This window comes from Orcinus orca, chromosome 7 (genome assembly GCF_937001465.1).
Source record: "Orcinus orca chromosome 7, mOrcOrc1.1, whole genome shotgun sequence".
In the NCBI taxonomy this organism is placed as follows: Eukaryota; Metazoa; Chordata; class Mammalia; order Artiodactyla; family Delphinidae; genus Orcinus; species Orcinus orca.
The window spans coordinates 58,229,907-58,253,314 of record NC_064565.1 but is presented as its reverse complement, the minus strand read 5'-3'; the positions used below and the strand labels follow the sequence as shown (position 1 = coordinate 58,253,314).

At 37.4% G+C, this 23,408-nt stretch overlaps 3 protein-coding genes across 6 annotated transcripts in view; 1 reads left to right on the top strand and 2 right to left on the bottom strand.

The window, feature by feature from the left end:
• The window catches only part of KLHL23 (kelch like family member 23), a 55,809-nt gene extending 45,127 nt beyond the window's left edge, over positions 1 to 10,682 (bottom strand). Inside the window, exons 1-2 of one of the 4 annotated variants that reach the window (XM_049712262.1) lie at positions 10,580 to 10,682; positions 10,086 to 10,123 (exon numbers count right to left, since the gene is read on the bottom strand). The gene's annotated coding sequence lies outside the window, so the exon portion shown is untranslated. Of the gene's footprint in view, positions 1 to 7,826; positions 7,968 to 8,041; positions 8,058 to 10,085; positions 10,124 to 10,579 lie in introns of those variants that run through there. The other 3 variants (XM_049712261.1, XM_049712260.1, XM_033423524.2) reach the window with 3 other exon arrangements.
• On the bottom strand, positions 3,802 to 7,966 carry PHOSPHO2 (phosphatase, orphan 2). Its single transcript, XM_004267279.3, has 2 exons — positions 7,827 to 7,966; positions 3,802 to 5,411 (listed from the first exon to the last, which is right to left on the bottom strand). Exon 2 carries the CDS (start codon positions 5,383 to 5,385, stop codon positions 4,660 to 4,662), a length of 726 nt encoding a protein of 241 aa, XP_004267327.1. The 5' UTR covers positions 5,386 to 5,411; positions 7,827 to 7,966; the 3' UTR covers positions 3,802 to 4,659.
• A 247-nt stretch (positions 10,683 to 10,929) lies between the features above and the next one.
• The window catches only part of CFAP210 (cilia and flagella associated protein 210), a 36,776-nt gene continuing 24,297 nt past the window's right edge, over positions 10,930 to 23,408 (top strand). The window contains exons 1-4 of the mRNA XM_004267278.3: positions 10,930 to 11,115; positions 15,998 to 16,224; positions 20,853 to 21,026; positions 21,123 to 21,316. Of these exons, the coding sequence (XP_004267326.1) occupies positions 11,052 to 11,115; positions 15,998 to 16,224; positions 20,853 to 21,026; positions 21,123 to 21,316 (659 nt within the window). The 5' untranslated portion in view covers positions 10,930 to 11,051. The remainder of the gene's footprint in view (positions 11,116 to 15,997; positions 16,225 to 20,852; positions 21,027 to 21,122; positions 21,317 to 23,408) is intronic.

Below are 23,408 nucleotides of genomic sequence, written 5' to 3'. Positions count from 1 at the left end.
GGCAAAGAATGATCCCAAGAACTATAAATCAAATAATTCCCAGAGTTCACATAGAGCCTGAGGATAACTGAGTTCCAATCAGAGCCAGAGAAGCACATGGTTTTACACATTGGGGAACAAAGAAGGAAAGGGGACAAACAATGCTTATGTTAAAAAGGCAAAAGAAAAAAAAAAAGACGGATAGAGGAATGGACAGGTATGTGATAAAACAAGCAGAGTAAAATGTTCTTTGGGTTTTTAAAAACTATTTATTTATTTATCTATTTGGCTGCGTTGGGTCTTAGTTGCGGCATGCAGGCTCCAGAGTGCGCGGGCTTGGTAGTTGCAGAGCGTCGGCTGTAGAGCATGCAGGCTTAGTTGCGCCGCAGCATGCGGGACCTTAGTTGCCTGACCAGGGATCAAACCCGCGTCCCCTGCATTGGAAGGCAGATTCTTAACTACTGGACCACCAGGGAAGTCCCCAGAGTAAAATACTAATGGTAAAATCTAGACAGTAGATATCCATTGTGTTGACTGCAAATTAAAGGATTAATACGGGAGTATTATGAAAAATTTTATGCCCATAAATTTCACAACTTACATGAAATGGACAAAGTCTTGAGACACCATGGTGGTTTAAAAGCATGTCCAACACCATGGTGGTTTAAAAGTACCTCCACTGAAAGGTAGAGCCTAATTCCCCTCCTTTTGATTGTGGGCCTTTGTATTGTTGTGGTTTTTTTTAAGATTTTTTTTTTTTTGATGGGGACTATTTTTAAAGTCTTTATTGAATTTGTTATAATATTGCTTCTGTTTTATGTTTTGGTTTTTTGGCTGCGAGCCATGTGGTATCTTAGCTACCCAACTGGGGATCGAACCCACACCCCCTGCATTGGAAGGCGAAGTCTTAACCACTGGACCGCCAGGGAAGTCCCTGTATTCTGTTTTAGAATACAAATATAGTGGAATGGATGGTGTTTGATTTCTGAGACTAGGTCACTGAGGCATCATGGTTTCCTCTTTGCCCTCTCTCTTGGATTGGTCACTTGGCAGGAAACCATGTCTTCAGGACATTCAAGCAACTCTCTAGAGATGCCCATGTGTTTGGAAATTGAGGCCTCCTGCCAGCAATCAGCAGCAAATTGAGATTCCTGATAACAATCAGTGAGGAACTGAGGTCTCCTGCCAAAAGCCATGTGAGTCAGCCACCTTGCAAGCAGAGCCTTCAGCTCTAGTCAAGCTTTCGTATGACTAGAGCCCTAGCTGACATCTTGCCCTATTAGAGATCCTGAGCCAGAACAATCCAGTTAAGGGCTCTTCAATTCCTGAGCCACAGAAACTGTGAGATAATGAATGCTTAGTTTTAAGCTGTTAAATTCTCAGGTAACTTACTATGCAGCAAGAGATAATAAATACAGTCACAAACTACCAAAGCTTACTCAAGAAAACTATACAACCTTTACCTATAATCTACAAAAGAAATCAAACTAGTAGTTAAAACCGTCCAGCAAAGAAAACTCCAGGCTTAGATGGCGTCCTTGAATTCTATCAAACATTTAAGAAAAAAATAATATCAGCTGTTAGTTTAATTGTTGCTCCTTTCAATGTCATCTTTTTTTTTTTTCCCTCTAGCTATCTGATGCTTTTTCCATCATTGGTTATTGGCAGTTTTACAAGAATGTGATTTCATGCGGTTTTCATTTTATTTTCCTGTTTGGGGTTCATGAGGGCTCTTGAATCTGTGGTTTGATGTATTTCGGCAACTTTGTAACGTTCTCATTCTCTCTTAAAATATTGCTTGTTTCATTTTCTTTCTCCTCTCTTTCTGGGATACCAATTTCCTATGTTAGATCTTGCTATATCTTCTATGTCTTAATTTCTCTTCTGTATTTTCTTTGTTTTGTCTCTTTCTGCATTATTCTGGATATTTTCTTCGAACTTGTGTTTATTCACTAACTCTCTTCAGCTATGCCTGTTTTATTGTCAGATCCATCCATTAAGATTCTAATTTCAGTCATGTTATTTTTCAGTTCTAGTATTTCCATATTGTTTATGTAATTTTCAGTTCTTTGCCAAAATTCTCATAAGTTTAGTTTGTGTCTGTAAACTCCAATACTTGGAGGTCATGCAGATCTATTTAAATAAAAACTTCTGCTGGTGTTCATTTATACCTCTTGGTGTAGCTACTTTTTACTATGTGCTTTACAATGTACTTACAAAACTGTTTAGATTTTGAGGCCTATTGCATTAATTTTCTATTGCTGCTAACAGTTTTACCACAAACTTAGCATCTTCAAACAGACATTTATTATCTCATAGATTCCGTGGGTTAAGAGTGCAAGCACAGCTCAAAGGGCCTCTGTTTCAGGGTCTTACAAGGCTAAATCAAGGTGTCAGCCTGAGCTGTGATCGCAGCTGAGGTTCCACTATGAAAGGATCCACTTCCAAACTTACATGGTTGCAGTATTCAGTTCCCTGCAGACTGTTGGACCAAGGACCTACTTCTTGCTTTTGGCTAGAGACCACCCTCAGTTGCTTGCCATGTGGCCCTCTCTGAAGGCCAGTTCACAACATGGCAGCTTGCTTCTTTAAAATTAGCAAGGGAGAGAGTTCCCTAACAAGATGGGCATAAGGATCTGATGTAATATAATCATATACACATAAATGATACATCCCATCATCTTTGTGGTATTGCATTAATTAGAAGCAAGTCCTAGATCACCTTCTCCACACATACACTTCCCCCACACACACAGAGAGAATACGAGCTTATAGGGATCATGGGGGGTTACCTTAGAGTCTGCCCACCATACTAAGGATATTAACTTCCTCTAAGAGAGTTCAGATTTGCTTTAGTCAAGCACCTTGGAGTTCTAAAAATCTTAGATAACTTCAGTCCAATTTCAGGGATTGAGAGTATTCAAAGGTGAGCTGCCTGTTCAAGCTCCTTCCCTCACATCAACTTTCTGGCCAGCAAGGAGGACAGTGAGAGAGAAGGTTGCACCCTCATTTAAATTTCACTGGCCAATACTTAGTCACAATGCTCCTTCCTAACTGCAAGGAAGGATGAAAAATATAGCTTTTATTTCAGATGGTCATATGCCTGGGAAAAATGGAAAGAAGTAGAGTACAAAATTGAGGTAAGTGCAACTAGTGGACTCTACCAAAAATGGTTAATAGGTAGATTATATTTTTAAATTTATTCCCCGAGAGATTAGTCTTATATTTTACTTTCTTTGGTATTTATTTCCGAAGTATGTCTAGCAGTTACAGATCTTTAAAATAAGCCTAATGCTTAGTTCACATAAGAATACACTACTTCCAAATCAGTTAATTTTAGAGATAGGGATGCAGTATCTATTGCCCAAGTGTTCATTAATTTCACACTTTCCTTTTGAAATGAAATACAAATTAATGTTCTTCAAGTATTTTAAATTTATATCATTATTACAGACTGTAACTCCAGAATGCTGATTTAATCAGTATGTTATTTCATTTTGGCAATGAAATATTGAGTGATACAATATATAGCTTGTAGGAATACTCAACATTTAAGAAACTGTTTCATATAGGGATATTAGAAAAATATCAGCTGACCTAGAAAGCTGTACAGTACTGTGTTAATTTCTAGGCTCACATGTTTTAGGCATAAATATCCCTTACGTAATAATGTTAGGATTTTCTTTTCCATATAGAAAGCTCCAGAAACAAAAATGTTCAATGTAATTTTGTGGGAAAAAAATTGGTACTCTATTTTTTTCCAGGTTGAAAAAGTAAACTTTGTTTTGCTTTAAATTAATAGGTTAGATTACGTTGAAACACTTACTCTTTTTTTAAATTTTATTTATGAAACACTTACTCTTATACATTGTGATTTCTCTACAAGTTGAGGCCAGTAACAAATTATAAATTATGCAAGCAAAAAAAAAAATATTTTCATTTTTAGTAGTTGTAGATCAAGTAATTTGGACCAGATCTTCTACAGAGTACATCGGGAAAAGTTGATAGCTGAACACAATTTTTAAAATATCTGCTTAAAGACATGAGAGAGCTGACAATAACTGTCGGCTAAGGAAGCACAGAAACTTAGGTAGGTGAGCTTCTTTTCCGTGAAAGGGTTGGCCAATTCTGTAAGTGATATCTGACATACTGAGTGGCTATCTTAACAGTCTTCGTGGGACCCAGGTGAAGAGGTATTGGAGTATGAGGGCTGCAGTGATAAACCCCTCCCCTTACTTTGAATAGGATCCCAAAAGGCTGTCCATCATGAGTAAGAGTGATTCAGAAGCAAACAGGCCTTCAAAGGCCTGTTTATGAATATGACCATCTGAAATAAAAGCTATATTTTTCATCCTTCCTTGCAGTTAGGAAGGAGCATTGTGACAATGTATTGGCCAGTGAAATTTAAATGAGGGTGCAACCTTCTCTCTCACTGTCCTCCTTGCTGGCCAGAAAGTTGATGTGAGGGAAGGAGCTTGAACAGCAATCTTGGATCATAAGTTGGAAGTCAAGTGCTGAGGTTGGTAAAGCAACACAGAAACTTTGAGATACTTAACTCTGAAATTCTTTTAAGTGAGAGGGAAAACTTTTTTTCTTTTTTTAAAGCCACTGTTATTTGGGGTTTTAGTTTTATGCTGCTGTATTTAATCTTAACTGATACACATTTCAATTATTGGCGTATTACTCCTTTATTAGAAATTGTAAATGAGAAATTATTTCAACACCTGAAGACCAAGATACAACAGAAGACTCCATAGGCTCAAGATTTTGAGACATTTTAGAAAGAGTTTTCTGTAAAGTATATCCTTTCCGTGGCATGGCAACATCATTCTTCTTTAAAAAGGTTACTGGACAGACATCGTTTCCGCCATCACCTATATAAACAATTCGTGTATAATTCACTCCTCGTTGTAACTGTTTACCTACAAATTCTACCAAAACTACATTTTTGCAAAGATTTGGGGGGCACCTAGTGCAAGAATGAGCATGATAATTTTCCACAGTGAGATGACCATCGCTGTCAAAAGCTGCTGGATTTGTAAAGACTTTATCAAACACGTCATGAACATTGCTAGCTTCTAAAACCCAATCTATGAAGACTGAATTTGAATCTGAAATAATGATGCAGTCAAATTTATCCTTGTTCTTTCTTATAAAGTTTAAAAGTTCCACCATCCCTGGAGTGAAAGGCATTGATATCATTGCTCTTTTCATTTCATCTTCTCTTACACCTTTATCTCCCAAATACTTAAAGACTCTGCCCATAAATTCTGTCCAAAATCCTTTTTCATAAGAATCTTGTAGTTCAATAGGAAGCTTTTTCTCTGGAGCACACTGTACAATCCAGGTATCGCTATTATCATCTATGATTGTATTGTCAAAGTCAAAAACCAACAAAATTTTCATGGTTCCAGAAACAGATTTGGGTTACCCTGGAAAAGAAGAAATATTATTCCCTAAACATACTCGGTTCTACATATCTAGCTATAGTATCTATTTAACAAAATTACTCTTAATCTGCTGAAACAAAGGGTGAATATAAACAAGTTAAAATGACTAAGCATTCTAAGACTACCGTTTAAGCACTTTTTCCTAAGAAGCAAAGTTCATATTTGAGTATGCTAAATGAATGGAAAACAGAACGTATAAAAAGGATACTCAGGGTATTATTGTGTTCCTGAGGGGGTGATTCTTTGAGCACTCAGAATTAAACTAGAGAGCAATCTAATGAGAGAAGTAATGAAACAATTATTCCCTTACACTTTAATTTAGAAAAGTTATAAAATAAGACAGAAAAAAATGTAGGCTAGTCATTCTTATTGTCTTTAAATTATCAATCACAAACTTATTAGTTTAAAATGTTTACAATGAGCCTCATTTTAAATAATAGGTCATGTACAATACATATTCTCTGTGAACTAACCAAAACTCTGACCAAATTTAACATAATGTGAAATCTTGCAAAATTTAAATAATTTTTTAAAAAAGGTTTTTAGCTTGAAATCATCGTTGTCAATGTTATAACCAAATGGTTGCTTGATGTTGTACTTGAAAGTCTAAACAAATTACTTGAACTGGAGGTCAGTTGAATTCTTCCACACTAGAAGTAACTTTTGTTAACAATTTTCACATTTATTTATATTTTCTCTAGATAGTTTAGCTCTGGAGTACCAAATAATCTGGATATATGTGAATAATCACACTGCTTTTGATATGACAATTACTCAAGTCTCTGTTTTCATTAATAGATAATGAAGATCATTAACTTAAATCTCAAGAGAAAAGGAATGAATCAACAGATGGTATAAATGAAAATTATCATGTAAAAAAGATAATTATACAGAATTCCCAGGAAAAGCTACAATTAGTGTCTGTAAACAACAAAAATTTTTTTAAAGAGTAACTGTTATTTTTATAGATATCACTATATGCCAGATACTGGACTAAGAACCTTACAATCTCATCATCTGTCATAAACCCATTTAGTAGGAATTATTATTATCCTCATCTTAAAGATATATAACTGGAGCTTAAGTATTAATTAAGTTGGTTAAGTATTAGTTAAATGGCAGAGCTAGAATTTGGACTCAGGTCTGCCTGACTCCAAAGTTCATGCTTTAGTAATACACTCTAGTGCCTAAGAAATAGAATAACGACTATTAATCAGTTTAAAAATAAAATATTAAGTAGGTCATTTTGACGAAAAGATGTTTAATAACATGAAAACATTCATTAATCTCGAAGTACACACTAACCATCTGTGATCTACTTTACAACCATTCTGAAGTTTTAGCAAGAAATCCTAAAATGAAAAGTGAAGAACCCCACCAATAAGAAAAAGAAGAGATCAATTAAAAATAGAAAACATGGGGGACTTCCCTGGTGGTCCAGTGGTTAAGAATCCACCTTCCAATGCAGGGGATGCAGGTTCGATCCCTGGTCGCGGAGCTAAGATCCCACATGCTGCGGGGCAACTAAGCCTACGCACTGCAACTGCTGAGCACGGGGGCCACAACTAGAGAATGCATGTGCCGCAAACTATAGAGCCCAAGCACTCTGGAGCCTGCGCACCACAACTAGAGAGCCTGTGCGCCACAACGAGGAGCCCACGCGCTGCAATGAAGATCCCGAGTGCTGCACATAAGACCCGATTGACACAGCCAAAAAAAAAAAAAAAAAAGAAAACATGGCATTTATCTACATGTATTCTCTGGTTTATAATGATAGATATCCAGCAGGTGAAACTGAGAATGAGCTCACAACTCATATAAGAGTAAGTATTTTTTGCCTCTCAATTTAGAATATCTGGAGAATAACAAACCTAGAGGATGTATCTCCTGTTGTATGAATTTAGATGGTATAATGGTATGAAGTATTCTGATACCCTGGATCCATGAATTGCTAAATGTCTAATCCAGGTGTCCCTGATTGGCTTCCAGAGATTTAAGTGCAGAAATCACTTTCCCATAGAAACAATGTAATAAATAGCAATAAAGCACAGTTGACAATCACGTTGGTAATGCACCTAAGCACATTTTAAATTAAAATGCTTTTTAGGCATTCTGAATTTATACACAATTAAAAAAATTTTTTTCAAATGTAACTCATTGTTGGTTGCAAAGTGTTTCAAACCTAGACTTAATCAGCCACAAGTTACTAAAATTCCTTCACTATTAACCTCCAAATAAGCTGTATCATAAGCCTGAAGTTAACAAAGTTCCAACTGTTAACTTAGTTCCACTGTTGACTATTAATTTCTATCTACAAGTGTACTTTTCTTAATTTCGGATCTTTTTCCATTAGTTTTTTCCCACCACTCAACATAAACCTATATTTAAAATACTTACCCAATTTAGTATTTCCAAGACAATTAATCTTACTTCAGCATGGAGCTTAGGTTAAACAGTCATGACAATCTTCAGTTTTAAACACCAGCCAGTTTCTAACCAACATTACTCCTACTCTATATGCAGGGGAAAAAGTCTTCTGATTCCAAGCAAAGGAATGGAGACTTCTTAACTCCTAAAATTAATGAAAGTAGTTAAGATATTTAAAAATTTACCTTTTCTAATATGTTTTCTCTTACATCAGAAAAGCACCTATGGCAATGGGAGGAATAAAATTTTGTTTAAACAAAAACCTTAAATACAAAACAGGGAATGTTATGTGAGTATAAACTCTTATTCAGTGGATAAAATCACAGGTGTTAGGTTGATTATGTTAAGATTTCCAGATTCCAGTTTTTCTTTTTACCTATTAAATAATAGACAAATACCAAATTCTGTTGTCAATAAACTTTCAAAGATTTAGTGCTGTACTTGAAATAAAAATGTCTCCAAAAATTAAGGATGTGTAGAAAGATTTAGTGAAAGTGAATCTATTTTGAAATCAGTTTGTTAAAATGTCAGAAGCAGTTATTAACTGTTCTCTCCAGAAGCATGTAAAGTATATATTTTGTATGTCTGCAATGTTTCCAGGGTCTAACAATAGGCTATGTGCTTTTTTACAATAATGAAAACTAGAAACTACATAGACATCCAAGAATAGGGGATTGCTTAAATAAGATATGTACATGATAGCCATATAACAGACCACTTATTTAGTGAGTAAAAGGTTAAGATGTTCAAATTAAACAAACAAGTCACAAAACAATGTTTACAGTATAATCTCATTTTTGCTTTTAAAAAAGAAATGTCTGTATACAGTGGTAGCATCAATTGCAGTGCATTCTTTTCCTACGCTGATTTTGTAATAAAATATTTTCCCCGGAATAATTTAAGCTCTGTTTCAGATCAAAGTGCATATGCTACCTTCTTAATTTCACAACAAAGAAAAAAAATGAGTGGTGGCCATGGAAGGTAAATAACTAATTCTAGATACACTTGGCTGTAAAGATCCATGGATTAGAGTTAGAACCAGGTGTTGTAAGTCAAATGATACCTGAACACTACGCCAAACTGGCAAATTACTGACACCAAATATTGTAAGATTCAATAATTTTTGTAACCAATTTAGTTAAAATTCCACAGAATTTTTGTTAGGAGGTAATCTCCATGGGTCTCTAGTGGCTCTGCATATCTTACAAGGTACTCACTGCCCTTTGCTCTGGATATCGTCTCAAAAATGTATGTAAGGGCTTCCCTGGTGGCGCAGTGGTTAAGAATCCGCCTGCCAATGCAGGGGACACAGGTTCCAGTCCTGGTCCTAAGAAGATCCCACATGCTGTGGAGCAGCTAAGCCCATGAGCCACAACTACTGAGCCTGTGCTCTAGAGCCCGTGAGCCACAACTACTGAGCTCACATGCCACAACTACTGAAGCCTGCACACCTAGAGCCCGTGCTCCACAACAAGAGAAGCCACCACAATGAGAAGCCCATGCCCCACAAAGAAGAGTAGCCTGGCTCACTGCAACTAGAGAAAGCTCGCGCGCAGCAACGAAGACCCAATGCAGCCAAAAATAAATACGTAAAAAAATAAATAAATTTATTTTTTAAAATGCATGTATAGTGAACAGTCTTGAAAGGCATGCTTATTGTCCATTATAATAAAGATCTGGATGCCCTAAGCTCAGGGTTCCTGTCCTGTAATGCAACACACTCCATGTGCAGGTGCCTTCTGGCACTCTTTGCATCATCCTGTGGCAACTGGGGCAAAATTACTGATATTCTGGCTACTGCTACTGCTGTAATTCATCACTGTTCTAGGGGTCTGCATCTTCTACAGAACGGTGGCAGCCTAAGTTGTCAGCATGCATGCAAGTAGGGTAAAATCTCTGACTCTTCCCAGTTCTTGACTTTTTTTTTTTTTTTTTTTTGGCGGTATGCGGGCCTCTCACTGTTGTGGCCTCTCCCGTTGCGGAGCACAGGCTCTGGACGCGCAAGCCCAGAAGCCATGGCTCACGGGCCCAGCCGCTCCGCGGCATGTGGGATCTTCCCGGACCAGGGCATGAACCCGTTTCCCCTGCATCGGCAGGCGGCCTCTCAACGACTGCGCCACCAGGGAAGCCCAACGTTTTTAAAACTATGATTCCAAAAAACCACCAATGTTGTATGTGCAAAAACTATATTTCTGCCAACAAATATTTTATTAATCCTTTCATACTTACCAGCATTATTACGATGGATCGATCATCTGATAGAAAACCTGAAGAAAAACAGTACAACTATGTGTTAGAACTTCAGTGATTAAAAATCTTACCTCCTTTCATATTGAGCAACTCCAGTTTGATGCCTAATGTGTATGTGTCATAGCCAACTACCTTGTAATGTAATAATTTGTACCTCGACGTGTTAGAAAAGGATCTTTTGAAACGTAGCCCATATTCACTCTTAACAGGCTTTTGTGTCCTTAGAGGTCTGATTGGTCCTCCAAATACATTCAATTTACTATACTGTATTTACCGAGCAATTAAAGATATCTTAAAGGCTCTAACATGAATGTTATAATCCAAGTATTAACATTGCGATTTAAAAAAAAAAAAGAAAACTAAGCCCCGTCTAGCCCAGATCATGCGTCAGAAACCAAAATATTTAAAAACAGATTTTCTGTCAATTAATCCCTGAGTTTCTATAGTTGAGGGAGGAGGGCTTTGCCGTTCACCTTCCCCCGCGAGGTCTGTGGGTCACACACGCCAAGCCCAGGCCTCGCTCTCCCGCACACCTGCCGGGTACATCCAGAAGCCAGGGGCAGGGACCTAGTCGGGTGTCGTTTCCCGAGAGGCGCACGTTGGATGCCGATGGGAGCACCAGGCCGGGCCCAACCGGGTCCCAGGGCTCGTCACTGACCCAGGCCAGAGACCCGCAGCCGTTCTGGCCTCGGCGCCGCTTCCGAGGGCTCTGTCCTCCCGCCCACTCCGGACGCCTGCGCCTGCGGGGTAGGACCGCCCCACTCGCACGCCTGGCCTTGACTTCCCGCGCAGGCGCATCCTCCCTTCTCCGGCACCACAGCCCACAGCTGCGCGTTCTTCGTTCCTCGGCTACGACTGTTGTCACTTCCGGCGGCGTTGCTAAGCAACTGCGCGGTTTAGCGGAAACTTCGGCGTCGGAAAAGCCTTTCCAAGTCTGAGAGCGCCATGGGTACCTCAGAGATGCTGGTGCGGCTCGGAAGGCGCTGTGGACGGGCCAAGGAAAGCACGGGTGAGCTAAAATGGTCCATCCCACCACAGGGATTGTTTCTGGTCTCCAGGCATGGAGTGAGAGGCGAGCGTGCCTTTCCTTCTGAAACGGGCTCCACCAAGCCAAAAACAGCACCGTGGGCATCGTCGGGCTCTGTGTAAATTAGACAGTTTTGCCCTTGGATGAATGGGTAGGTGGGGAAAGTATACAGAAATAAGGGTAGAGAAAAAGAAGTCAGAGACTCCCAGTTGACCAGCTGGCCCGATATTCAGGCTGTGCCGTTGCCGGTCCAAGAGTCTGGTGTTTGCTGAATTTTCTCGCACTTAAGCTTTGTTATTCATTGAGTGAATCGGAATGTATTTTGGAAATATCAGTGACCTCATTGGAGTCTTGACTCTGCTGTGAACCTACTGAGTACTCTAAGGAAAGTGTCTGAAGGAAAATCTCAATTTCTTCAACTAAAATGAAAGTAAGGTCTCATCCTAAGGCTTATACTTTGATAGAGTGTGAAAATAATGCTACTTAAGGTATTGTAATTCACATGACCTTTTATAAAAATTTGATTTTGTAATAGAAGTAGCCTAGTGAGACATTTAAAGATCTCTTTATTAATTCCAGTGATTTTAGTTTCTTAAGATTGTAAATTCCCAATTAATGTTCTCATGGTGACAGAACCTTGGGAACTTGGACTATCTTCATGTCATCTCCTGAGCTTCTGTAGCAATAGAGTCCCTTGTGCCAAATGCTGAGTGAGAGCCAGCCAGTCTCCCATCAAGTGGACACTAGTGGGTATTTATGCTGTGGAGGGCTTAAGAAGTAGCAGCAGAGGGTCATGACATGTAGGAGAGAGACAGTACCCATGTGGCATGTATTGAAAAAACAAAATTACGCTCACATATTCACTTTCCTATATATAAAGTGCTGCATTAAATCAAAAAGAACAACAGCAAAAATTGTCAAAATCAATTTTTGAGAACTCAGGAAACCAAAAGCTTGCAACAATTGGGGAGTGTTTATCAAGGCAAATAACTGAATCTTGGTAAGAACAATGAGGTTTTTTGCACTTTAACTTGTTCTAGTCCCCTTCTTTCTCCCTGCCCTATGGTAGTCTAGAAAACCACTGCGATCACAGTGAAATCCAGTGGCTTAGCAGCCTGTGGAGGGAGCAAAATAGCGTTGAACCCCTTCCAAATCCCATTTCCCAGATAACTTATTATTTGAGCTGTCTGGCAGTTCCTTGGAAACTTATTATTTGACCTGTCTGGCAGTTCCTTGGAAAGTCCCACTCGCAAGACTTGTCTTTATTTGACCTGATTCAGAGCTCACCAGTTATGTTTGTTAAAACAATCAGTGGCAATTTTTAAAAGTTTTAATTGCTTCACTTCTCCAACAGCCATTACTAGCATTATGTGAAGGTCGCTGTGAGGTAGGAATCATGGAAATAAGACTGCCCTCTGAGAACTGAACTCTGCATCAATGGAGTAAAGCATGGATATGTGAAATCATTCATAGCTCGGAGGTCAATCAGGGCTCTCCTGATCCTCAAAGATATGAGGGAACTGGGACTTTCCTGGTGGCGCAGTGGTTAAGAATCCACCTGCCAATGCAGGGGACATGGGTTTGAGCCCTCGTCCGGAAGACCCCACATGCTGCGGAGTAACTAAGCCCGTGCGCCGTAACTACTGAGCCCGCGGGCCACAACTACTGAAGCCCGCGTGCCTAGAGCCCGTGCTCCGCAACAAGAGAAGCCACCACAATGAGAAGCCCACATACCGCAACGAAGAGTAGCCCCCGCTCGCCATAGCTAGAGAAAGCCCATGTGCAGCAACGAAGACCCAACGCAGCCAAAAATAAAAAATAAACTTATTTATAAGAAAAAAAAAAGACATGAGGGAACTTGGCCCAACTTTTGTTAACCTGAGATAGTAAAAAGCCTTTCCCAAACTTTCCATGGATTGTCCTATTTTTCCTGCTGCTTTTGTGGTGGTTCTCTTGGTTCTCCTCCTGTATCAGAGTTCATGAAAAGTTCTTGAATAAAATATCTCATGAATGTAGTTACTCTACAGAAGATTAAGGTGTCATGAGGGATCACATTGTTCACTACACAGCTTTTTGGCATCTTGTTTTCCTGCCACTGCTGCCAAAGCTTGCTCACCACTGTATACTTTGTAAGGAGCAGCTCCTGCCAGTATGGGCTATTTGGTCTACCCAGCCCCTTTAGTATTTTGGAAAATTAAATTGTCTCCATTTTATTTCACATCTTAAAGAATTAGAATGACTCTTGGGTCAGAGAAAGAAAAGCATATTTTTTTTCATAAATTTATTAATTTATTTTTGGCTGTGTTGGGTTTTTGTTGCTGCGTGTGGGCTTTGTCTAGTTGTGGTGAGCTGGGGCCACTCTTCGTTGCGGTGCGTGGGCTTCTCATTGCAGTGGTTTTTCTTGTTGCAGAGCACAGGCTCTAGGTGCAGGGGCTTCAGTAGTTGTGGCACACGGCCTCAGTAGTTGTGGCTCATGGGCTGTAGAGCGCAGCCTCAGTAGTTGTGGCACACAGGCTCAGCTGCTCTGCGGCATGTGGGATCTTCCCAGACCAGGGCTCGAACCCATGTCCCCTGCATTGGCAGGCTGGTTCTTAACCACTGCGCCACCAGGGACGTCCAAGAAAAGCATATTAATATGCCTAACAATATGCTAATCCAAAGGCAGGTGGCTTAATCTAATGGCCTTTGTTTATGTAGCTTCTAATTGTAAGTAACACAAACCAAGTTGAGCCAGTTTAGGTGAAGCAAAGGAAAATTGTTACAAGGCTATAAGGATGTATTGGTCAGGACTCTTTGGTTACAAGTGATTGATCTAATTCACTGTAGTTAAAAGGGGAATATTTTGGCTCACATACCTGTGAATTTAGGTATAACTCGATCCAGGACACTATTCTACTTCTCAGCTTTGCTTGTCTTTATTCTGCATGTGGAGACTTGGTATATGGTAGGCAAGATGGTACCTGTGGTTCTAAACTCACATTTTAGGTTAACAACCAAATTCTCACTCCCATCAACTTTAATTCAAACCCCAAGAAGACTCTAATTGTCCTAGCAGCTTTTCTCTTAGTATCTTTCTGGAGCCACATGATTTCTTGCCTCTGCTTTTCTACTTCTGTTTCATTCTTCTAATAAAAGCAGTAAAAATAATAATAATTAATATTTATCTCACATATTGTGTGCCAGGCACTCTTCTAGATTCTTTACATATATTACTTCATCTAATTCTTACACCAGCTATATAAAATGAAGTAGGTACTATTAGTATTTCCATATTGCAATTAAGGGGTTAGATTTAGCGGGTTAAATAATTTTGTCTAGATTCACATAGTTCATATGTGGTGTGTTCAGAAAAGGTCCAGGTTGTCTGTCTCCAGAGTCCACACTCTTACCCACTGTGCTTTATTGGCCTGTGACCACCCACCATTATTCAAATGTATTTCCTATTTTGGTAAATTCTTCTCCTTACAAGTTCTACCTCCTTAAAGCAGAAGGCATTTTTTTCTGCCTCCCTTGCAGCTAGGGTGCAGGCATAAGACCAAGACTCAGCTGGTCAATTGTATGTGTGCTAGATTTACATTCTGAAGAGAGCGTATGAGGAAAGAAACAGCATGTTGAATACATTTTCTGGGGAGAGTGGCAGCAAAAGTGTACCAATTCCAGAGTACTCGTGAAGGTTCACATATATAGTGTCCAGTGGAGCAACTTATAAGTGGGGCAAGTTGAGGTGCCTACCCAATGCCAGTTGCTGTGAATCTTCACTGGAACCTCACAATGTGGTCTGTGTGATATTTGTATGTATATCTTCTAAGGGTAACTCTCTGGCTCTCTGAGAGATTCAGTAGGCTATCTAATATCCCTTAATGAATTCCTTTTCTGCTTAAACTAGCTAGAATGAGTTTGGGTATTTATAAGTAAGAACTTCAGTTGATTAAAAGGGTAGGAACATTTTTTAGAGAAGAGCTGTTATGAGCTCCATTATGTCATTTAGGATGCTTGTGAATTCATTTCACTGAATACCCAGCTCAATCATGTTTAAAAATAAGGAAATTTATTTGCTCATATAACAGGAACTCCAGCCTTTGGGTCTGATTAATCTAGCAGCATAATGAAATCCTCATTGCCCCAGGGTCTTCCTTTGTTTCTTCTTTGTGTTTCACAGTTCACAGCTTCATCCTAAGGCTGCTTCCTCTTGTGGTCAAAGGATGGCTGCTTGTCTGGCCTTCATGCTTCCTCGTTCGTATCTAGTCTGAGAGTCACTCTCAGATGTCTCTCCCAGAAGTACAAGCAAGAACTTTTCTAAAAGTCTCATAACTCTTGTCCTATTTATTTTCTTACTACAGGAATAATTATTGTCAAGGGAGATGCAAGTATTCTTAAATTAATGAGGCCCACCCCAAGACTGAGACTGTAGTCAGTTCTCCAAATTACATTGCTGTTACTCAGTTAGGAAGGGGTTATATAGAGTAGACAAGTGCAATGTCTACAGCCCCAAAAGATGAACATTCCCCAAAGTTATCCACTTATAAACTGCTGCTTGATTAACTTTGAAAATGCTTTTATAACAACCTGTTGGGGTAGGTATTATTGATCTCAACTTTAAAGATGTTGATACTGAGACTCCAAGAAGTTAAATGACTTGCCCAGGTTACACAGTAAGGAATTGACTAAGTAAGGACTCAAATCTATGTCTTCTGATTTCAAGGTCTTGTATACTTTCCACTTATTCCCAGCTGTTCTTAAGATAACAAGAATAAAATTATTCTTTGAAACAGCTTCCACATATCATGCCAATATAGAAATGTGTGAGAAAAAATATCAAACTCTTCTCAAAAGTTTTTAATACTTATTTTAAAAAATTTATTAGAAGTAAAGAACTGTGAAGAAGATCAAGTCCTCTATCCACCTCTTCTGCCTAGCAAAGTAGATCTCCGGCAGGTCACCATAATTCCACACAATGAGTGGGAAAGAATTCAAGATAGCCTTCACAGTTTGACAAGAGAAGCAGCACACCTTCGTGCAGAAAGGAAGGCAAAGAAAGAAATGCATTTCCGATCCCAAGAAGTGGTAAAACATTGGACTAATACATATGCAGTAAGTATTAACCACCCAGGAGTACGTGTGCACTGAAGACTTACTCTTGTTTCTTAGTGCTCTTTTATAAGTATTTTTAACATAGAAAATATCATTAAAATGCATTGAAACACATTTTCAACAGCTTTATTTAGGTATAAGTGACATACAATAACCTGGACATATTTAAAGTGTACAATTTAAGATTTGACATATTTATATAGCCCTGAAACCATTATCATAATTAAGATAATGAATATATTCATCACCATAAAAAAGTTTCCTCATACCCCATTTTATTCCCTCTCACTCCTCCCCATGCCCCCTCCGGTATCTCCAGACAACTACTGATCTGCTGTCTATTATAAATTTCACTCAGCACAATTATTTTGAAATTCTTTCATGTTTTTGTATCAATTATTCATTCATTTTTATTGCTGAGTGGTATTCCATTATATGGATATATCACAATTTGTTTATCTGCTCAGTTGTTGATAGTTTGACATCAAGCAAATATTGACGTTTGAGCTGTTTCCAATTTTTGGCTATTATAAATAAAGCTGCTTATGAACATTTGTGTATAAGTCTATGTATGGACATATGCTTTCATTTCTTTGGGGTAAATATCTTGGTGTAGAATCATATGATAGCTGTACATTTAATTTTGTAACATTTAACTTCCAAGCTCTTTCCCAAAGTAGTCGTAATTTTACATTCCCTCCAGCGGTGTATGATAGTTCTAATTCATATTAGAACACATAGTTCTAATATGTGTTTCCTCCACATATTTGCTGAATTGCTATGTTCAGTCTTTTTAACTATAGACTTTCTAATAGGTGTGAAGTATCTCATTATAATTTTAATTTCTCTAATTACAGTGATGTTGAACATCTTTTCATGAACTCATTTTCTATCTGTATATCTTCTTTGGTGAAATGTCTGTTCAGATCTTTTGCTGGGTTTGTCTTCTTATTGAGTTTAGAGAATTTTAAAATATATTCTGAATACAAGTCCTTTATTAGATATTTGATTTGAAAATATTTTCTCCCAGTTCATAGCTTGGCTTTATATTCCATTACAGTGTCTTTCTAAGAGCAGAGTTTTTAATTTTAATGAAGTCCAGTTTATCGATTTTTCTTGTATGGATCATCCTTTTAGTGACTTACCTAAGAAATTTTTGCCTAACTCAAGATCACAAAGATTTTCTTCTGTGTTTAAGTTTAAAGTTTTAGGTCTTTTTTTATATATATATATATATATACACATATATATATATATGTATATATATATATATAAAATATATATATATCGTCTATATTTAGAAGTGAGGTATGGATTGATGTTTATTTTTTTGCATATGAATATCCAATTGTTTCAGCACAGTTTGTTGAAAAGACTGTTCTTTCCCCCACTGAATTGCCTTTGCACATTTGTTGAAAATCTGGTTGTCCATATATGTGCAGGGGGAATTTCTGGACTCTGCTGTTCCATTGATCTATTCATCTATCTTTATTTCAATAACACACTGATCTGAGAATTGTAGCTTTAATAATAAGTCTTGAAATCAGATAGTATTAGTCCTCCAACTTTGTTCTTTTTCAAAGTTGTTCTGGCTATTCTGGGTCCTTTGCGCTTCTACATGAATTTTGGAATCAGCTTGTCAATTTCTACGAAAAAGCCAGCTGGGATTTTGTTTGGGATTGTGTTGAATTTCTAGATCAGTTTGGAGAGAATTTACATTTTGACAGTATTGAGTCTTCTGACCCATGAACACAGTGTTTTTCTTCCATTTGTATAGGTCTTATTTAATTTATGTCAGCAATATTTTATAGTTTTTAGGGTATAGGTCTTATTCATATTTATCCCTAAGTAATTACTATTTTTATGTATTATAAATGATTTTTTAACATTTCAATTTGTTATTCATTGTTAGCTATAGAAATACAGTTAAGTTTTTCTACGTTGATCTTGTATCTTGCAACACTGTTAACCTCACTTATTAGTTCTAGTAGCTTTTTTATAGATTCCATCAGATTTTCTACATAGACAATCATGATGTCAGAAAGTAAAGACAGGGACTTCTCTGGCGGTTCAGTGGTTGAGACTCCGTGCTTCCACTGCAGGGGGCACGGGTTCCATCCCTGGTCAGGGAACTAAGATCTCTTATGCTGCAGAGCACAGCCAAAAAAAAAGTTAAAGACAGTTTTACAAATTTTACTTCCTTCTTTCCAATCTGGGTGCCTTTTAGTTCTTTCTTTTTTTTCTTTTTCTTTTTGACTTATTGTACAGGAATGGATGTTAGATTTTTAAAGTGCTTTTCTTTTGCTTATATCTATTGAGGTAATCATGAAGTTTTAATTTTTCACTTTGTTATATGGTGTATTTCATTCATTATTTTCAAATATTGAACCAAGCTTGCATTCCTGGGATAAACGTCTGCTGGTCATGACGTATTATCTTTTTGATGGATTCAGTTTGTTAAAATGTTAATTTTTGCATCCGTGTTCATGGGGGATATTGGTCTGTAGTTTTCTTGAAATGTCTTTGTCTGGTTTGGGTATCAGGGTAATGCTGGTTATTGTTGTGATGGAGGATTGCACAAAAACACAGGATTTGAAACTGAGGAACCAAGGAGCTTCTTGAGGAATCAAGGCAGCTTCTTTTCAGCTGCCTTTGATTTGTCTCTCTTCCTATCTTTTTCTAGAACTACATATGTCTTTGCTGTGCCCTTCTTTGTGCTTTTTTGTCCTTCTTTGTGCTGTGCCCTTCTTTGTGCTTTTTCTAGAACTACATATGTCTGTGCTGTGCCCTTCTTTGTACCTAAGAGGTACAATAACCTGCAGTTTAGTTCCATGTACATGAGTGGGAAACTACTTCAAAGTGGGGAGGTGTCCTCTAACTCCTTTTACTGTCTCACCTGGAGGAAAATGCTGAGAAAAGGTGTTCTCATCTCCCACTACACTTTCCTATATCATTTGAGGAACTATAAGGCAGGATTTTCTCCTATTTTCTAGTAGAATTTTTAAAATTATGTGGAAGCATAATATCTGTTCAAAGAGTTCTCACCTTTTATTTTTTTCAACATTGCATATTTCCTTACTTTGTTGCAATGTACATTATTTGTCTTTGGGAGGGGACACAGAAAGCTTGTGTTACCTTGCTTTAGGAACAGTGTTCATAATTTATTAATTCTTTTTCTTCTAGAAGAGGGAAGAGTTATATCATGACTGATATATAAGTAATATATACAATATAATATATGACATTCTGAAAAAGGCAAAACCTATAGGGAAAGAAAACAGATCAGTAGTTGCCAGGGGGTGCAGGTAGTTGACTCTAACAGGGCATGAGGGAGTTTTTTGGGAGGATGGAACTGTTCTATAAGTGACTTTATGCATTTGTAAAACTGTACACTGAAAGCATATGTAATTTATACTCTAAAAAACTTGATTTTAGAAAAGCCCGTGGTCTATAAATAGATGGGGAGTGGAATATACCCCCTGTTTTTTTTTTTCTTCCAGAAGTACCACAGTATACCTAATACTTTACACCTCCATGGGTGTTAAAGAAGGAAAAGAAATGTAGTAAACGTAGTGGAAATATAATAATAAAAACTGTACTATAGGCACAGAGATTGGCAAAATGATACATCATCAGAGAGAGCCTAGAAGCAGTCCTGTGTTATATATGGGAATTTGACATATGCTAGAAATGTCATTGCAAATCAGAAGGGAAAAGATGGAAATTCAATAACAGATACTGAGATAATCGGCATATGGACAAGATGAAATTTTATCCCTATGGTACAGAATATACAAAAATGAATTTCAGCTGGATTTTAGACCTAAATGTGAAAAGTGAAACAGTAAAACTTTTAAAATAAATCATAGGATATCTTCAAGAATTCAGGGTAAGTAAGATTTTCTTAAGACGTAGGAAGTGTGACCCATAAAGGAGAAAAAGACTTCTTCTGACATGGGACATTGGCTACCTCCTCAGGCGTGTAGAAGAACATGTAAAATATGCCACTGTTGATTTTTTAAAGGAACACAAGTAGTAATATATATATATATATATATATATATATATATATATATTTGTTACTTAAATATAGAAAGGAACTATGGAAGTAAATGCAAGAAACTAATAGTGGTTATCTTAGAGACTGCAGATGGAAGTTAGGATTGGAGGGAGAGTTCCACTACATACTTTTGTTATATATATATATATATAAAAAATATGTGTGTGTGTGTGTGTGTGTGTATATATATATATATATATATATATATATATATATATATATATTTTGGGTTTTTTGGCTACACCATGCGGCATGTGGGATCCTAGTTCCCTGACCAGGGATCGAACCCGTGCCTCCTGCATTGGAAGCATGGAGTCTTAACCACTGGACCGCCAGGAAAGTCCCCATATACTTTTTTAATATTATGAATTTTGAACCATGTAAATGTGTTAACTACCTAAAAAATTCAATTAAGGATTAGCTCATAAGTGTAACCTCATATTTGTTAGTGATATATGCAAATACAATAAAGACTCATAAGGAAAGCTCAGATTATCATATTATATGTTTAATTTTGTAAAGTTAAGTTGAAAAAAGAAAACAGACTACTGCTTTTGTCATTTTGTAGGGGATGAAAGAACAGAAACTTGAAGCCAAAAAGAAACGTGATAAAGAAATAGAGGCAGAAAGACAAATTCTTGATATGGAAGAAGCAATACACCAACAAGGAGAAAGGAAAAAGGCCATTGAATATGCAAAGCAATATCAATTTTACCAGACAGAAAGAGTGAAAAACTTTCATGTACTACTTGGGTTTTCTTGTATTTATATATATATATTTAACATATCTATATATAATTAGACTTTATTTTCTTAAAATATTGCAATTTTTTTGTAGTCAGGACTTCTTCTTAGTAGAGTTTTGAAAGAACGTGATGCACAGATTGACTTCCAAAAGAGTAAAATAAAATCAGATAAAAAATGGGAGGAACAAGTGAAACTCAACGCTGAAAAAGCTTTTAAAGAAGAACAAGAAAAAGCAGAAAAACAACGCAGAGATAGAGTGGCTCTTAGCAAAGATCATTTAAAACAGTATGTATACATAAATTACCTTTTTTGTACTTTCCTCTTTTTCTCATAATGGATATAGCTTTTTTTTTCCTGATTATAAAAGTAATATATGCTAATATACCTAGTAAGTAGAAAAAATAAAAAGAAAGAGATTAAAATCACTATTACCACCTTACCCAGAGATAATATATTGGTTACCATTGTTAAAATAATGTTGCATAACAAACAACCACACAATCTAGTGGCATTCAGCAGTAAACATTTATTTCTCATGTATCTGTGGGTTGTTTGGGCCTGGCTGGGTAGCTTGTCTTCAAACTGTAGGACTGGCTGTGTTTCCTTGTTACTGTGAGAAAGGCTCTGATCCTGCTCCATGGGGGCCTCATTCTGAGGTCCAGAATGAAGGGACAGCAAGCACCTGGGGAAAACTTTTCTCATGATATTGACAGATGCAAGAGATTGAGCCCAAGCTTGCAAGCACATGGCAAAACTCAAAGTCAAAGGGCAAGGAAATACAGTTGGCCCACCGTGAGTCTAAAGCAAGTCACGTAACCATGCTGACATCAGTGGGACAGAGGAGTGGACTCCCATGGAAGTGGGAGTGAGAGAGTCATTTTGAACAATAACCTAATCCAACACAATAATTTGTTATTGTTTTGGTATGTAGCCATACAGACTTCTTTTTGGTGTTAGTGGTGGAGAGGGTCACATTCATTGAGGTATAATTTACATTTAAGAAACTTCACCTTTTAAAAAGCATATGGCTACAGCTGATTCACTTTGTTGCAACAGAAACTAACACAATATTGTAAAGCAATTATACTCCAATAAAGATATTAAAAAATAAAAATAAAAAGCATATTGGTGTATAACCACCCCCAAATCAAGATACAGAACACTTGATCGCCCCAGAAAGTTCTCTTGTACCCCTTTGCATGAAATTCTATCCCCTGCCCTCAGCCTGTGGCAGTCATTGATCCACTGATACAGACTTTTTTTCTGAGCATGTGTACTCACATTTTATAAAATAAAATTGGATCCACAGTATTATTTTTTCAAATATTTTTTTCACTTACCAGTATGTAATGAATTCTTGCCATGTTGGTAAATAGAAATCAAACCTGATCTTTTTTTTAAAGTAGCTAGTAGTGTATATATGGGGGGGTGTATTTGTGTGTTATTTTACTTTTCTGAGTAACTGACACATGCAAATAGGAAAAGGCACAGAGGGGATTTACTGAAAAGTCTCTTCCTTGTCCATCAGCTACCATGTTTCTCCACTGTGAGACCAGTTTCTTCATACTGTAGTTTAAATGTATATACATTATATAAATGTATCCAAAAATTAAATTATACTCCGGTGGACAGTTTTACCATTTTTAAAGAAAAAAATATTTTCATAATTAAACATTACATCATCAATTCATGATCATTATAGAATTAAAAATACAATTAAACAAAATAAAATATAAATGAAAAATCACCAGAAACGCTGCGATCCAGATTAGGCACTGTTAACATTTGAGTGTACGTTCATCTCCTCTTCAGAATTTTTAAAAAATGTTACAAATAATAAATGAATATATGCTTATTGTTTAAAATTCAAGCAATACAGCAAAATTTGGAGTAAAATTTAGAAGCTCTTATTTCCACTCTATTCAATGTTTGTCTCTTTAAGTCCCATTTAACTCTTCAAAAATAGCTATTATTAAAAGTTTTTCTGGTTTTTTTGGCCACGTTGGGTCTTTGTAGCACATGGGCTTTCTCTAGTTATGGCATGTGGGGGCTACTCTTCGCAGCGGTGCGCGGGCTTCTCATTGCAATGGCTTCTCTTGTTGCAGAGCACGGGCCCTAGGCGCGCGGACTTCAGTAGCTGTGGCTTGCGGGCTTTAGAGCGCAGGCTCAGTAGTTGTGGCGCACGGGCTTAGTTGGTCCGCGGCATGTGGGATCTTCCCGCACTAGGGCTCGAACCCATGTCCCCTGCATTGGCAGGCGGATTCTTAACCACTGCGCCACCAGGGAAGTCCCTAAAAGTTTTATAGCTATCACTTCAGGATGTTTTATTGCAGTTACTGATACTTCTTATATTCAGGACATATTTAAGTGTGTATAT

Coding starts and splice junctions, on each gene's coding strand:
- PHOSPHO2 (XM_004267279.3), bottom strand. CDS start 5,385: ATGAAAATTTTGTTGGTTTTTGACTTTGACAATACAATCATAGATGAT.